Below are 17,504 nucleotides of genomic sequence, written 5' to 3' on the forward strand. Positions count from 1 at the left end.
ATGGCACAACTCACCCTTTCAGTTATAGTAAAAAATGTAATTAATGAGCCTACTTGAATAAGGCTTTTTCACTCAACAGGCAGTGGAGTACCTTGTGTATCATTTGAGCTGTGATGCTCCCATCCGGAAGCTGTCAACTAAAACTATTAGCATTGCAATCTTTTTAGGTTAGCATGCCACAAGCTTAATGCCTAAAAGTTACAAAATTACAACTTAACACTACAAACAATAATAATTCAACTCAAAACCATTTCAATGATAACCATACATATTTCTGCCACTGATGTTCTCTAAATATTTGCCTCCTGGAGCTTGAGTAAGTTGATGGACTGACTGCCTCCCTATTGACAATCTCTTTCCTCTGATGAGCCCCTGGCTTGCCAGGTCATGCTATGATTTTTATTGAAAAACATGAGAAAAACATGAGAATATGAGAATACTTAAGACCTTTGAGACGAGTGTATATCCACCCCTCTTTTCCCCTTTTCTTAGTTCTAATAACCATAATAGGAGTACAGCATATACCTTAGAACAAAATCAATAAGGTGAAACTTACAATTGCTTACGTGCTTTACCATCACCCAGGGTCTGCCATTGCTGAGGGGTCTCTTTCTCCCAATGAGGACTTGGAGGGCTTCTTCCAGAAGCCTCCATATTTATCTCAAAGTAAAGCTTTTGCAAAGCCAATTTAGCTTGCACAGAAATACCTGGTTTTGATAACTTTCCCTGCCAGACAAAGCCATAGCCTGGCCAGGGCTATGACTTAGCCTGGAAGGGTCTGATGGAACACCTTTCTCGCCAGTTAAGGCCACAGCTTGGCCAGAGCTGTGACTAGACTGGATGGGCTTCCCCATCACATCTTTAAAAGTAATCTCTCAGTTATATCCCACAGAATAGTTGGCTTTGTTGTTTAACTCTAGCTAAATTATGATATTATAAAAAAACTATAAAGAACTATAATTAAGTGCTTATATAAACAAATGTCTTTAAAACTTATAAACAATTATAACTAATACACACACAGACAAATGTCACTATTTGCCCTCTCGTTACAAACAAACCCATTTAAAACTATAAACACACATAATCTTTAGTATTACAAAACAGAAATAGCAAAAGTGAAATCACTTTGCCATATGTTTTATGCATCAGTTTAACCTTAACATATGTAGATGTTGCAGTCTTCCCTTTTGAGCAAGGAGCTATTAAACTAGCTCGACCTTCTCTTTTATTATCAGCTTATTAGAGTATGTAGAAAGTATGTAGTATGAAAGACCTTGGTAGGCGTCTTTTGCAGATTTTTGTGTCTCTCCCTCACTACTTTTGCTGCCACACCTCTGCAGAGAAAGGTTCAGAGAGGCTGTAGCAGGGTCTAGGACCTGGCACCTTTGTGCTAGTGGTGTTTCATTAGGGCTCTCCCCTGTAGGGCAACAGCAAGCAGGCACGGCCATCTGTGGCCATGATATTTTCTAAAAAATCCTTTCCTTAGGATTTTTCCTCCTGAGAAGCTGAGAGGCCTCAGGAACAAAATGTAAACAATCATTATCTGCTGCTGTGGAATGCAACAGGTGGGTCTGTGACTGGTCTCATAAGGGTTGTTTCAAATTAATGGCCAATCACAGCCCAGCTGGCTCAGACTCTCTGTCCAAGGCACAAGCCTTTGTTCTTCATTCTTAGCTAGCCTTCTAATGAAATCCTTTCTTCTATTCTTTTAGTATAGTTTTAATGTAATATATATAATAAAATAATAAATCAAGCCTTCTGAAGCATGGAGTCAGATCCTCATCTCTTCCCCCTTCCTTGGACCCCTGTGAACACTGTCACAGCCATCAGAGGCTGAATCGGGATGGAACCATACTTCCTGGAGACATGGCTATACTCAGCAAAGGTGTTTCTTTGGAGCAAGCTCATTAGGTCTCTGGAGGGAGCAGACCTGGCATTTCCATGTGTTTCTTTGGAGCAAGCTCACTAGGTCTCAGGAGGGGGCAGACCTGGCATTTCCATGGTGATGAGAGGGGTGGGCTGCTCCAGATGGCCACAGGCCTGTTGGGCCCCCTGCAGGGGCTTTTCCCATGCCCTGAGCAGTGTAGGAGAAGGTTTCCCAGGAGTACCTCCTTTCCCCCCCGGAGTGGCAATTTTCAGCACAGTTGGGGTTTCTTCAGAGTGCTGTGTTGGGCTCTGGAGCTTTTGGGTCACTGTTTGGGATGCTGGCGCTGGGGCTGCTGGTGTCTTGCTGAACCCACTGAGAGAGTGGCCTGCCTTTTGCTGCTGTGAGTTGGCTGTGCCATGTGGCTGGCACCACAAGGTTCAACTGGAAGGTTCAACTGGTACCACTCCCACAGCACTACGCTACCACACACGTCTCCCTACCATTCTCTTGTAGGGGTTTTACCCCAGTTTTCTTGGCAAAAGGGAGGGACCCCAGCCCCTCCTTACCACCCCCCCACACCTGTGTGGTATACCAACACATACTGTGTTTATTATCCATGTGTTCCATGAGGTCAGTTGTTGGAGACAGAAACAATACTCACACACACACCAAAGTTCCATGTGACAAACAGCCTCCAGCTTATTCCTCCAGCTCCTTTTATAGGAGCTGTGATTGGTGGTGGCCTTAGCCCCATCCAGCTCTCTGGCCAGTGCTACATCTGCATTTAGATCTGGATAACATTGGCTGAGAGTCCCTGTGTAGATGGAATCCAACCTATCCTTGCTCACCCAGGGGCTCCAATGCCACATTTAGCAGACAAATCTGCTCTTTCCTCACTATTCTCTCCTTCCCATTCTCATTTGGCTCACTGAACACCAAGCTACCATAAATCAACAAGATCTCCATCTACCTACCTTCCAGCAATGCTGGGTATGATATAGGGCAATTAACTCCTACTTCTGGATCCCACTGCTCCCCACTTTCTGACTCTTCCTTTGTTCTGTTTTCTAGATCCCAAACTTCATGAACTCAAGCAATCACATCCTTTGCTCCACCGCCCTTTTCCTGTAAGATTTTCCCCTATGGTTCCATGTACTGCTCTGTCATTCTCTAGGTTTGAATGACCTGTCTTCCTCCCCAGCAACAGGGTTGTTTTAAGGAACTGCACAAAAAAGTGACTTCTCTTGAAACAGAAGGCAGAAAAAGTCTTTATCTTCTGTGTAAAAATTGTTCATCAAAAGGAACTGATTTCTAGCAGCACAGTCTCTACACCTGAAACAAAGTGTGAATAACAAATTATTGTGTCAATCCTCTTCATGGTAGTTTAAATTATTACATTTTATTTTACATTTGCGACGTATTAGGTGCATGCAGACAATTATCACAGCTCAACTGGTATCAGTTGTATGTGGCTCAGTTGTATCAATTCAGGGTCTGTGGTACCTTGATTCAGTGATTGGCTTGGAGCTACTACGAGAAGAAACTACCAAAAAGGTGTGAATTTGTCTTAACCTTAATCTTAAGTCTATCTACTCAAGGCTGCAGTGATCACACATGATCAGTAGGGAAGGTAAATGTAGTCACTCATTAGCCCTCTGTGATGCTGCAGCAGGTTCACTGGAAGCAGATGGAGTTGTGCGTTAAAAATCCTTCTTTGCAATTTTGGGACACATGCAGACTGACATTTTGATCTGTGTGGATTTTCTCGAGACTGGCAGGAACACGGAGCAAAGGTAAGTACTTTTTGGCACAAGTCAGAAAGACTGTGCTTGTGAAAAATCAGACTTTGCCGCATAAAGGACTGGTTGGATTCATTTGACTTGTATAAATTTTCATAGATCAACTCCTGGATGCACTTGAAGTGTGAAATATTACTTCCTAAGTCCAGCAAGTCAAAAGCAACTGAAAACAAAGTCTAAAATTGAGAGAGGCCAGTAACCTTTATTTACAGGCAGTCATTCATCAACTTACTGAAACTTGTGAAAAACAGCAAGTGATCTTCTGTTGGCATATGCAGTCATATTACGCTATAAAATGTCACTCAGGAGACTGAACTGAAATAGATGTGTAGACCCAAGAAGTTTATGGACTACAGCTCTCAATGGCCTGTTTGTGAAAGAAGTGGATGCTGAAAATAAAGAAGTATGCATTCAGATTCAAGGGAAAGAACAACTTAGCAAGGAAAGCTTTTCAATTAATTGAGAACAGCTAAGTAGCCAAAGTGAAGGGAAAGGAACAATATGATCATAATAGTTCATAATAGTTTCTGATTTCTTTCACAGCACTTGTACCACCTGGTGATGTGATTTTGAAAAGCCAGTTCTTATCCCAGAGGCACAAACTGTAATTTTACCTCAAATAATAGTCTTCCTGGTTTTTCATCAAGAACTGTTATTTCAAATTTCTTCAGGAACAGATTTCTCAAGGATTCTAGAAAGCAATTGTGAGAATAAAACAGAGCTTTAATGGCTACAGCCATTATCAAATCACCTCAATTGGTGAACCTCTCAGGGCTTGAAAGAGAATTATGAGGGCTAAGGAATAAAAACTATGTCTAAGAAAAACCTATGTGCTACAGGGAAGTGTGTTAGTTGGTAATCTGCACTTTGGTACACCAAGTCGACCATGAAGCTACCTCATTAGTATAGAATAAGAAATAAGCTTCCCAGTATTTTTCATTTAAGGGCTTTCATCTACAAGGATAACTGAAGCCTGGTCAGATTCCAAGTCTTTTCCTTCTGAATTTTTCCTTTAGGTCTGTTTGTAAGCATTGACTATACTTTCCTCTCCTAAAATACTTAAGGTTTATTATTATGTTTAAATAGTTATTGCATAGAGAGTTTCTTATATATTTTGCACTTTATATATTGTTTGCAGTTTAAGTAATAAAGCTTAAACAACGGGGTGTTTGAGAGTTTTAGACTTCTTGAGATCTCTGTGTTTTGAAGTTTCAGTCATATTCTGACTGTAGATACAAACAGATCTCAGATATTTCTACTTTTACTGTCTCCTAATTCTGGGCTTCTCAGTGCAAGAAAGACAGGGACATACTGCAGGGAATCCAGCAAAAGAAGGTGATGAAGGAACTGGACTATTCTTTCTGTGAGGAAAGGCTGAGAGAGCTGGGAGTGTTCAATTCAGGGAAGAGAAGTCTCGAGAGGGTCTTAACAGTTATAAAAACACATAGTGCACATAGGAGCATCTGAAAGGAGGGTGAAAAGAGGATGGAGGCAACTTCTCAGTGGTGTCCAGGGGCAGGAAAAGAGGCAGTGGGCACAAAGTGAAGCACAGGTTTCCTCTGAATATCAGGAACAGGAAACACTTCTTGCTGTGAGGTTGACCAAGCACTGACACAGATTCCTCAAGAAGGTGGTGGAGTGTCTGTGGAAATATTAAAAAAATACCCAAAAACTGTTGGAGTTGGTCCTGGGTGAATGGCTCTTGGTGTCCCTGCTTGAACAGATGGCTTGGACCAGATGACCTCTAAAGGTCCAACCTCCACCCTTCTCTGATGCTGCGACATCCATCTTTAATAAGCTGGAATAGAATCTGTGGAAAATAAAGGCAGAGAATCATCTATGATGGCTAAAAAACTGCTGTCAGCATTCATTGAAATAGTAAGAATACAGAGCTATAGCAACAGATTATTTTAGAAAATAAATCGGAAAATATTGTGAAGGAAACACAGTACAGAAATTGAGCCCCAATAGGAGGAGAGAGGAACCAATTTTAGAAGTAAATGATGAAACCTGATGTTGCTCAGGTCAGACCATCAGCATGCAAATGGGAACAAGGAGGAGATGCTTATCCAGCAACTTTTGCCTGGCGTCCTCATGAAATTTATAAAACCTTTGAAAAGGTTACTTCATACTTATACTGACCTCTGTAGATTCTGCATTCCTTGATACATCAGAAGCTTGGGGAGGAGAAATGAAAGAGGAAAATGCAGCAGCTCTGCAGCATCAGAGCTGTTCTGAATAATCTCTTATTTTATAAGCACTTCACCAAATCGGCTTCAAAGAAGCACAAAGAAGCCTCCAGTTCTTGATTTCACTGTTTCCCCTTGCAGATCCAGCTGAAAATCTGAGTCCCAAGTGATGATCTAAGCAAGCAATAAATCTTTTACTGTGTGCTGCAGTTTTCTCTAGAGTCAGCATGGTTATTTTATTTGCTTTTCCTTTTATTATCTCAGCATCAGCATTTTACTTCAGCTTTTTAAATGGATAAAAATATAAGATATTTGTTCAGTTTTTGGCTCCCAAAGATATAGAACAGAGCTAATGTTTATGTATTTACATGATGCAAAAGAAAACAATCAAAGATTATTTATATTGGATATATGCCAGTGGGCCAGCTCTCCTTTATTGTATTTATGATATTTAATGCCTTAGCACTTTATCAGAAGACAAAGCATTCCAGGCCAGGCATGGGAACAGCAGCCTGGGAATCACCTCTGTCTTATCCTTTTGGGTTTATGTCAGATGCACCCAAGTGCAAAATAAAGCTTAGGTGTCTACTGAGGCTGACTATCTGATGGAGTCACAGCATCTGCTTTAACCCTCTCAACTTTCTTAAGGGTTGGAGGTATTCATTCAGGTTTACTTGCTCCATCTTTCTATACTCACTCTGTCCATTAGTAGAGATACTCATATGCATCCAGACGCTCATTCCAGCATGCTCTTTCCACACCTAAAACCAGCCAAGCAAGAGCCCTTGTCTTCTTCACCAAGCATGAGATGTGCCCCCTGGTGCCTGGGTCCCTTGGTGGATGCAGGGTGTGGGTTCTCCTGCTATGGGCTGGATGAAAGGGGACAGAACAGACCATGGGCAGCAGGGCAAAGGGCAAATGCACACCTTTCAAAATCGGGGTGAAATGGTGTTCAGGGTCTATAATGTGTGGTACTGGTATAGAAAGTGCTCTACTGCTTTCCCACAGTAGCAGGATTGACTGCTAAGCCAAGAGTGAGGGTGTTAAGTCCAACATGCCTTCTACTGCTGCTCACAGTCCAAAAACTGAGACTTAATTAAATTGCAGGACAAAGCTTTCCCTCTGCCTGGCTGTCTTGCAGTTCTGCCTGCTCAATGAAGCAGGAAAAATGATGTTGAGACTGAATGAAAACAATGCATTTTCCCAATGACAACAGCTTTTGATAAGATACTCAGCTGGTAATGAGAAATGCAGAGCAGACAGTGGAGCTGACTGGAGGGTCAGATAAGCAAATGAACAAAACCTTTTAAAGGCAGAAGGAAGAGAAATCACAGGAAGTTGTAGACAGGCAGAATTGCCAGTTTGAAAGGGTTGATAACAGAACTGCTGCACATTTTAATTCCTATATTACCTACCATGTTTTACTAAAATTCCTATGTAAGATTTATAAGGCTTATGAAAAGTTTAACAGCTTCCTTCGCTTCACTCTGACCCATCATTAGTTTGGCTGTCTGCAGCCACTGCTTTCCTGTCAATTAATTTGGCATAATGGTTAATCTTCTCCAAAGGAGAAAAATGTAATTTATTTGCGGTGATGCTACTCATTCCAGACTAAGTAAGATAATGACTCCTAACATCACTAAACCTTCTACCTCCTGATTAAAATCACAGAAGTAGGGAGCCATGTATAAGGACTGTGAACCCAGTCAAGTAATATTCCAAAGACTCAAACTGTTTTTTTTTTTCTTGTGGGAGATCAAGTGTTACATGAAAGACATGCAAATGATAAGCATGGAACAATGACAGGAAGCTTTCATACCTTTACCCAGGGTGTAACAATCTCTTTGTCCTTCTCTTAACATCACCACCACCTCATGGGCTGTAGACAACACTCATTGTGGGAAGGCTGAAGTACAGATCACAGGACAGCATTCTGAGAAATTACACTGCTGAACTCCTTTGGAAGGGGATACAAAGACAGAACTTATTTAGGCTTCTGTCAAACTAATTCCAGAATTCTCTGGTTTTTAAGCCAAAATATTTTAACTAATGCAAACTATCCTTCCTAAAAGACTAGATACATTACTGCACCGGCATCTTCAAAAGCACTCAGCCTGGACTATCACAAAAGCTTTCCCTCAGTGTATTGTACATTTGAAAATCTCTGCAAAATCATGTAGGATTATGGCTTTTTGTGTGAAATGCTGAATGAAAAACATAGTTAAACTGACAGAAATATTTTAGTATGTCAGTAAACTTGAGGGTGCATTTTTTTAGGTGTGTCAAGTGTGATGTTCTATAAAGACAATTCTGCCACTTCTACAGCATCAAACACACAGGCATCTCTAGTTTTTGAAACCCTGGAACAAAGTAATGCCTCTGAAAATGTTCAGTGTATGCTCCCCTTGTTGGTTTTGTGTTATTATATGACAGTAAAGTCAACCAACTACATTGGCTGCTTATTTTTTGGTTGCATTTTATTATGCAAACTTAGCATCACACCTCAGGTGGTTTTTTACATAAGTTCTGCAAGCACAGCTGAGCAAGGACCCATTTGTGACACTAGTTAGGTCACAAAGCAGCTGAAACCAAAATACATTTTTACGAACTCTCCCTTTTTGTTTGAAAAGGAAATTGCATTTGAGAGAACACCAGGATAATGCTGATTCAAAGCAGGAAGGGAGGTCAGGATAGGACATAGCTACTTAACCTGGAACAGCAGCAGAAGCCTTTTGTGACTGCTGATTCCACACTTCAGATAGAACTGGGTTTTCTCCATTGATGACTTTTTGTTTGTTTGTTTGCTTGTTTATTATTATTTATCCTTTTATCCTCCATTTCTAGTATTCCTTCTAAAAAGAAAAAAAAACAAAACCAACGTATTTGACACTGTTATGTATTGGCATGGGTATGGGATTTCTTCTGTGATCTACTTGGTATCCATAAGATTACTGAAGGGAAATGATGAAGGGATATGATCTGACAGCAGACCAGTCAAATTTTCCTTTGCTTTGATCTCTAATGCCTCAACAGTGTTCTGAAGATATTCTGCAAAGGTACAGAAAATTTCTGCTGCCATTAAGGGAGATGGCTTAATAAATTATTTAAAACATATAAACAAAAATAATACCCCACAACCTAGTGGAACAGCATCTGCTACGTAAGAACCAACTCAAGACAGGTGTGAATATATCAGATGATGGTTTTATGTGAAAATAAGTAAATTTGATTGCATTTACTTCCTTCAAGCAGAATATCACAATATTAAACCCAGAGTATTAAAACTGGGAGTTCTGCAAAAGAGAAGTCCTATCTATTTTCATTATACTAAGAAATTTATTTCTTAGAATATTTTATATTAACAGGGTCTTTGTAAGTATATAGCAAGTAAGTATATAACTAGTTTTATATAACAAGTACTTTTTTATAACAAGCACTTTTTTAAAATATCTAATATTTTACATATATAATAGTATGCATGCCTACAACAAAACAGCTATTGGGTTGTATAGTGTAAAGGGCAGTGTAAATTATTGCAATTGTATTGCAATTGTATTAGTGCAGGACAACATGAATAATATGCAAACCTGCCTGCTACTGTCGAGCAAGCAGTACATGACATTTTACTTCATACTACCATATTACAGAGGAGAAAAAAGATTCTTTAGCATTTCTGCTCCTGTAACACTGTGTGAAACAACATTTTCAAGTTAATAGAAAACCACAAGAAACTAAGTCTAGGGTAATTTAAAGTCAAAAGGAAATATGGAAAAGAAACTAAATTAATATAATTCTGAGTCAAGTGCTGTAGCCCTGAGAAAGACTGGTAATTTCACAATCCTATTTAGTCATAAATACTCAGATGACTGTATCATTTAGCATAAGAAAATAAAATGTTTTGTTAAATATATTTAGACCTGTTTGAACGCAATGACTTCCTTAGGCATGCATGGGTTACAGCAACAAGCAGAAATCTGTCGTTGTTGAGAGTTTCCAGAGCAGACGAATGCTTGGCAGACCGTGCTGATGAATTCTTGCAGCTGATGAGCGTCTGTGCCCTTGTGATGCAGGAGCTCACACAGAATATCTGACTCCTCCAGCAACCTTTGCTCAATGGGTGGCTGGGACTCTGAGAGCAGGGACTGATGGACTTTTGTACCTTTTTTTTTCCAATAAAAAAAAGGTGCTCAGCAATTGGAAAAGCTTATGCTGGAGTATTTGATTCAATATTTTTACGCTGGGGACTCATTTTGAAAATTCTTGATTGCACTTCTAGCAAAATCATTGAAATCCCTCCTTTGTGTTACCTGGACTGGAAGATACTTCCAGTAATCTGCTGAAGAGTTTAGCACTTACATTTGAGAAGAGCAATAAAGTTCTTTTAGAGTTTCTCATATTTATGCATGTAAATATGATAACAAGATTTGTTTGAGTTTTACACAATGATAACTCAGTGAATGGATTTAGAATTGCAGGAAGTAAATTTTAGTGGCAAGATGGGATTTTGGAGGTCACATAGCTTGTATCCTTCAACACATTTCATTCTCTAGCTTTTTAAATTCTTTCAGGCTTGACTTGAAGTCAAACTTAAAGTGAATGCCTTTTAAACAATTTAAGGTCATATACACAAATAGTAATCTATCACATTACAGTAAATTTTTATTTCACCCCATACCTGTCTTTGCAATATTTTTCTTAAAAATAGCTTGCAGTCTAAGTCACTAGGTACTAGAGTATGCAATGTGGTCCACATCAGCAAAGGGTGAGTTGAGACAAATTAAAGTTATTTTTGCAAAGCTCTTCTATCACCTGGTTATTTCTCCCTCTCAAACTAAAAAAAAAAAAAAAAAAAAAAAAAAAAAGGATTTTTTTAAGGAAATGTTTATTGAGCACAAAGGCACACTGATCAGAAGCCTATAACCCTCAAATGCCTAAATTTGGTTGTGCTGATCTTATATTTTTATCTTCCACTTTATCTATTGTCTGTGCTTCAAGCACTCTTTAAGGTCAATCCTTGAGTTTTACCTCTGGCATTTGGCTTTAATCCTCCCAGCATAGCTTTAAAGCAGTTTTCTTTTCCTCTAAAGCACACACACTTTTAGATGTCTGACCTTGCTCATTTCCTGGTTTAAATTACATGACCATAATATCAAGAACATTTTCCATGATAGGCAGGAGAAATCTTCCCCTCCACGTTTTTAAGACCAAAAATTACATCCCGAGTCCTAAGCTTCACAGCCTCCTTGGCATCCTGCCACCTCCCATCCCTTCAGAGCAAGTTGTCACATGGGTTTCTCCAGCAGCCCAGGACAGCTGTCCAGTTCTTTTATTCATGGCATAACAGTCTGAAGGCACTGCAGTTGTCTGCTTGATGGCTCAGAGTCGCTGTTATCCTCACAAGGATGACCTGCTGTCACTCATCTATTCAATAGCACTCCATCAAGCACTACCACCTTCTGTGCTGCAGGAGAAATCAATTCAGCCTTCCTTGTTGTCTCCTCTCTTTGAATGGAGGTGAGCCCTCTTCCATGGGAGTGTTCTGTGGGAGCTCCTAAGGGACATGCAGCATCACTGTCTAGCCAGGGTGATTGGTGGTCCTAAGAAGGTTTCGTGGAATCTGGGTGAGTTTTTTAGGCTTGAATCTTGTAAGTTTATAAACTGAATATTTTCATTCTATCTCTTCTGTCCTACATGATGTCCAAATGCAGCTATTCTTGAGAAAACCCAGACAGTGTTAGCAAAGATATACCTGTCCACACATTCCCTTCAACAATATAATCTGGAATATACTTCTCTGCTGGAAAGAGTATTCAGCGAAACATATATGTCAAAATTTCTTCACTGACAGTGAATATGAATGATATCAATGTCTGGTACTGAGAGCTGCCAGGCAGGGCTGTACAGGGACATCTGAAAAATAATTCTGCTTTGTCCTATATCAACAAGTTCTCCCTAACTTTTCAAGGAAGGAAATGCCTTTTAGGATTAGTGCATTTATCCATGGTCTGTCTTGCAGGGACTCTGAGCAGTCAAATAAACCAACCTCAGTTGCTTCAAACTGCTAGACCATGACTGGAAGATCTAGACAGCTGTCCTAATAGCAGTATTTCAACAGTGTTCCTCTGCGTATCCCAATCTCACAAGAAATTTCAGGCTTTATGTCCTAGATATCTGGGTTCATCTCTGGAAAGTTACTGATTTTCTGGTTGGAGATATTTTTTCCATTTCTTCTCTTCTTCAAAACATCTCTTCCATGTTAAGGACAGAGCTCAGGCTATGCAGTTGGCCTTAGGAAGAGATTAGGTGTTGCTGTCCTGTTTAGAAAAACATCACATGCTGAGCATCAGTGTGTGAAAGAGAAATTTCTGCCTATAAAAGGAAACTACATTTTCTTCAAAACTACGTTTTTGTCAAAAGTAACCTCCCCTTGGAGTGTCCCAAAAAATTTCCATTTCAGACCAGATAGGTGGGGTCCCATCCCACTTTTCTTAAACTTTATAGACTTACTGATATACCTGGGAGAAGTTCTATGTCCAGAAGATCTGCTTGTGAGAGGATTTTCTGCTAGGTACGTTTTTTTGGGTACTATACATGGAGAATGAATAAAAGGAGGAAGAATGGATGCTTGTTTGCGGGTTTTCCTGTTTATTTATCTCTTTTAGACAGTATATCTCCAACAATTCTTCCTATACCTCTCCCTTTGGTAGTCTAATTGGATATGTAGACTATTAAAATGAGAGCAGCTGAAACAACAGCCTGATTTAATTCAATTCCCACTTCCATGGAAGCCATGAGGAATTCTGCCAGAAGTACCAGCAGGAGTAATGCTATCCCTGCAGTGCCTACTGTGGGTTTGATGCTGTTGGTACCTATGCTCAGGAATAGGCACACTGGGCCTGTGCATGAAGTTACCACCTGTGTGAATGCTTCCAGACAGAGTATCAGACTCTGATCCTGCAAATATTCATGCCTGAACTTCCCTTCAAACACAACTGTGTTCATACCTAGTATGTTCTCTGTACTTTCAAAGCCCCCAGTGAAGGAGGCCATCCCCTACATGGTGCTTTGAATTAAGGCTGTATTTTTTCCCCTGGCTCATGCTGCAATGTGCAGGGTACTCAGACAATGTTAATCTTCGTAAGGGGAAATAAAGGAAAAGTTACTTTCTCATGCTTTTAACTCATTTATTTGTGTGTTGCTGCATATTTAATTTTGGAAGAAATTATAATTTATTAAACATGCAAAGCCTGACAGAGTTATTTTGCTGTTCCTGAGAGAGCATCTTAGGATAATGATATTTCTAATAAATGGTTTATATATTTTTCATAATTTTAATGTCAAGCAAATTTTGAACAAAGAGATTGAAATTGCAATATTTGTAGATAATAATATCCTATTCAAGAAAACGTGACTGTTCAACTGTGTTAAAGGATACATGCTGCCTTTAGCAAACCATTTCTGAGGCTTTTTAATTAAAGCTGTAAACTGGTAATTATGCCTGTCAATTGATGAAATAACCTTTTTCATCGACAGATAGGAATTTTATTGTGATTTTGAACAAAATGTCTCCAAATGAGCATATCACCTTCTTTGTGGCTTTTTTACTCTTCAAGTCTTCCAGAGTTATTGGCATTCTTAGTATCAAGTGGAAATATTTTCTTTGTGAATATGACATATATGCCTTTCTACCATTAGTTCCTTCTACAGAAGTAAATATAGTGCTTATTCCGTTCCCTTTATATTAAATACATAAATAACTCTAATTAGAGATGGAAAAAGCAGATTTATTCCTATTCTCACTGGTTTACATGAAATTATGTGCCATAGGAGTGGTTCTCTAGGCTTTATAATCTTCTGAATGTACTTGTTGAGTGCCATTTTGTTCTTATTGCCTACTGCTCACAAATGGCTTTCTCAATTTAATCATGCCTAGTTTTTGAGAAACACTATAAAGGTATGAAGAGACTAACAATGGAAAGGAAATTAGTAGCTGGAGGCAATTGCATCAGAAAAAATATTATTCTGTTATGACTACAAACAGTAGCATCAAATGTTAAAATAGACTTTCAAATTAATTAGCATCTAAGGGAAATGGGTTTGGGATAGTTATCACATTGCTTTTAAGCAGCTGTATTACCAGGTAGATCTCTGCTTTTTATTCCTCACTAGAGAAAATAAGAAATAAGTAAACATTTCTAGTTTTAAATCTGTTCTATGTTCCTACTTCTTGACAAATAAGGGCACAGGAAAACAAAACAAAATAAAGCAAAACAATGGTATTTCCCTGTTCCACACAGGTCCAGTGAAATGTGCCTATTCTTCACAAAGGCAAAGTGCTATTTATTGATCCTATATATGTGGGGGAATAAACATACTCTTCTCCATCTCCCTTGCTGTTACTCTGACAAAATCCTTTGGGACACCTCTTTGTGAGGCTATGTCCAGCCCACTGCAGCTAAAAATGGATGCAAAGAGACCAGATCTGGCACAGTCTTCATCACCATTCATCACCTCAAGCCCTATGTCACATAGTTTTTCTCTTTTTCCCTCTTAGCCTGTATAGTGCTTCCAAAGTGGCTGATATAAGTAGTCAGGGTCACAGAAGATGCGCATCAACTTCTTGGGACTTCAAGGTTTTCAAATAATCTGAACACCAGGAGTACTAAACCTTTTATTATATCCCATTTCCCCTTGAGCATTCGAACCCAGCAAAAAAAGAAATAAACAAATCATTCTTTATTGTCTTCTTCCTGCAAGGATGGTAATAGCTGCGAAGAGAAAAATAACAAAACTTGAGGCAGGTGCACTGCTGCTATGATAAATGAGTAATCTTTGCACATTTGCATCTACTTTCTTTAATATTTTTCACATACAGATACTTCATGGATTGGAAGAATGATGTGGACAGCTACTTTACAATAGATGCCACTGAAGGAACCATTGCTACTAATGAATTACTGGACAGAGAAAGCACAGCACAATACAATTTGTCTATAATTGCAAGTAAAGTTAGTAAGTATGACACAAACTGAATTAATATGCTAATATGGTATTTTTCTCAGAATATAATGCTCAGGTATAAATATAAAGTGAAGACTACTTGATTTGCTAAGTGTTTATTTAAGAAGGTTCAATGAATATCATTTTCCCAGACACATTAGGATAATTGTGAAGTTCAATCAGCCCTGTTTAGTAAGGTTTTGCTAGCAGATCTCAGGTAACCACAGTTCCCTTAGAAGCTGAAAAATATTTTGTCATCATGGAGCTGTATGGGTGCCTTCCAGTTCTGATTTTTGATTTTCTCAGTCACTTCATATGAAATTAAGTTAGTCAAATAACAGGTCTGTCAATGTGTTTTTTGAAGGCAGAAAAATTTAAAGAGTCATTTTATACTCAGATAAAAAGTACACTAAAATTAAATCAAGATTTAATGCCCTAAATCTGTGTGCTGCATCTCTGCTCTTATCTCTTCTCTCTGCCCAAAATTTTATGCCTAACCCCTTCTTTTCTTTTCCTGTGTGATTTCGGTGGGATAATTTCATTTCTTGTCTTTATGTCTTCTCCATAGCCTTTTTTTTACTAAGTCATTTCTTCCACTATATTATGTGCCTGCAACTTTCTTCATTGCTATCCATGTGTGTGGCATTTCTCATTCATTTTCTTGTCAAACTCTAACTCTCATGGGTGTATCTCATGCTTTGAATACAAATCTTTTGGTCACTTAGCAGTTGTGCAAAGGACACAGAATTCTTTCTGTTGACATCAATATGCTGTAGAAGAGGGTCATGCTGTATTTCTTATTCATTCTATGTTGTTTATGTGTCAGAAAAGGCAAGTTTCTGTAGAAAATAGCATGTTTTCCTCAATGTATTGTTTGGCTGAGTCTTCAAAAGTTAATACATGCTACTAACTAGAAGTAGGACAGGAGATTTGGGAAGCAGAGATGGTAAATATTATTTCAGATAAAAAACCCCCTGAAATCTCAGTTGTAGTTATCTCAAAAAGAACGATGGGCTCACTCCTGGGAACCTGAAAATATAAAGAGAGCACCGGTCAAATGAACGATTGAATTTTATCCCTAGATGGAAAAGACACTAACAGAGAAGCCTAAGCTGTCAGAAGTGGTTGAGTCCATGGAGATATACGTGCAGGTATATGCTCACAGAAAAACCAGCAAAACTGTAATTTGTTTCCAGAGAAACTGAAAGGCAGGCAGATGCAGAAAGAAGGTCTCATCATTGTCTATGTTTCAGTAAAGCTCAACTATTTAGGCTTAGTAGTGGGCAAAGGACATTTGAGATTTATAAATTTTTTTTCCTGCAGCAAGGGAAACAGTTTTCATAAACTTAATTTAAATCTGTTTATTATTCCCAATAGTAACTAAAGATGTCTAAAACCCTGAAATTTATTTGTCCATGGACACATATATATAATACTATGACATTTATGCAGAGCTGTAGCAAATAGTATATATTTTGATATCCCAAGTTTTATCAATTGCTATACTAAGAATCTGCCACTAAAACATATCTGTGCTTTATTGCAGCATATCCCAAAATCTTTATATATTGACCATTATCTATAATGGTAACAATTGCCATATCTCTACTATACTAGTAACTGGCAAAATTTGGGAGGATTCAGGCTATAGTAACTGTCAAAACATTATGTGCAATTGTCTGACTAAGAGCGTAGAAATAAGGGTGGAGGATTGAGGGATGACACACTGCACAAAAGCAAAATATAATTGTTAGAGAGAAAAAAAATGAAAAAGATTGAAGGAAAATTGCTATATTTGAAGAAATATTGATATAAAATTTGTTGTCCAGTGCTGACATAGAAACTAAAACTGTCATCCCTTATCACAGGAAAAACACACTGAGAAGTGCCTTGATACATACATGACTATTTTAAAAAGTAGCCCAGTATTGAAATTAGCTGCATAAACTTTCTTCAGAAAAGAACAGACAGTATTGTTATTGAAGTATTTTCGTATTTTCCTGGTGACTTTATCTCTTTATCTCTGTATAAGGACATATGTGTGCATATATATGTGTATATATATATATATATATATATATATAAAATATGTCTTTATAAAATAAGAATAAATAAGTAGACTCATAGCTAGTAACAGATTAAGTTATTTTAAAAATGTAATTGCTAAAATTTTGTTTTCTCATTGTGAGAGAATAGCAACAACAACACCTCCCACACTTTTTAGGCACATCCTAATGGTCATTCTGTAAACTAACTTTTCTTGAATTGTCCCTAAATGGAAATGTTTTTAACTAGAAGATGGATGATAGTTCTGCAGGCATGCTGAGAAGGCAGCTGAATGTAGAACATCCCTAACCCGTTCATAGATACAAAGTTCAGGTTTTGTATAGGACAAAGTGGTTGAGCAGGTGGAGGATGTTTCAGACTCACATTTTTTTCCCCCATTTCACTTCCCAATTCCTTTGTGCTTTTTTTCATTACATGACTATATTTCATTTTAGCTTGTTGTTTTGTTTCTTAATAATTTGAAAAAATCAATACCCTAGTAGTCTGCATGGTTGCTGTTTCTGAACATTTTTTGATGCCACAGAACTTATCCAAACTAAGAAATTAAACATGACTGTCATTCATTTCAAGGACAAAGGC

General features: G+C 38.4%; 1 protein-coding gene across 2 annotated transcripts in view; it reads left to right on the plus strand.

Moving 5' to 3' along the window:
- The window catches only part of CDH12 (cadherin 12), a 153,845-nt gene that overhangs the window by 122,472 nt on the left and 13,869 nt on the right, over window positions 1-17,504 (plus strand). For both annotated transcript variants that reach the window (XM_059469163.1, XM_059469171.1), the window contains one exon: window positions 14,734-14,870. In XM_059469163.1, the coding sequence (XP_059325146.1) occupies window positions 14,734-14,870 (137 nt within the window). The remainder of the gene's footprint in view (window positions 1-14,733; window positions 14,871-17,504) is intronic.

This window comes from Ammospiza nelsoni, chromosome 1, assembly GCF_027579445.1.
Source record: "Ammospiza nelsoni isolate bAmmNel1 chromosome 1, bAmmNel1.pri, whole genome shotgun sequence".
NCBI classification, from domain to species: Eukaryota; Metazoa; Chordata; class Aves; order Passeriformes; family Passerellidae; genus Ammospiza; species Ammospiza nelsoni.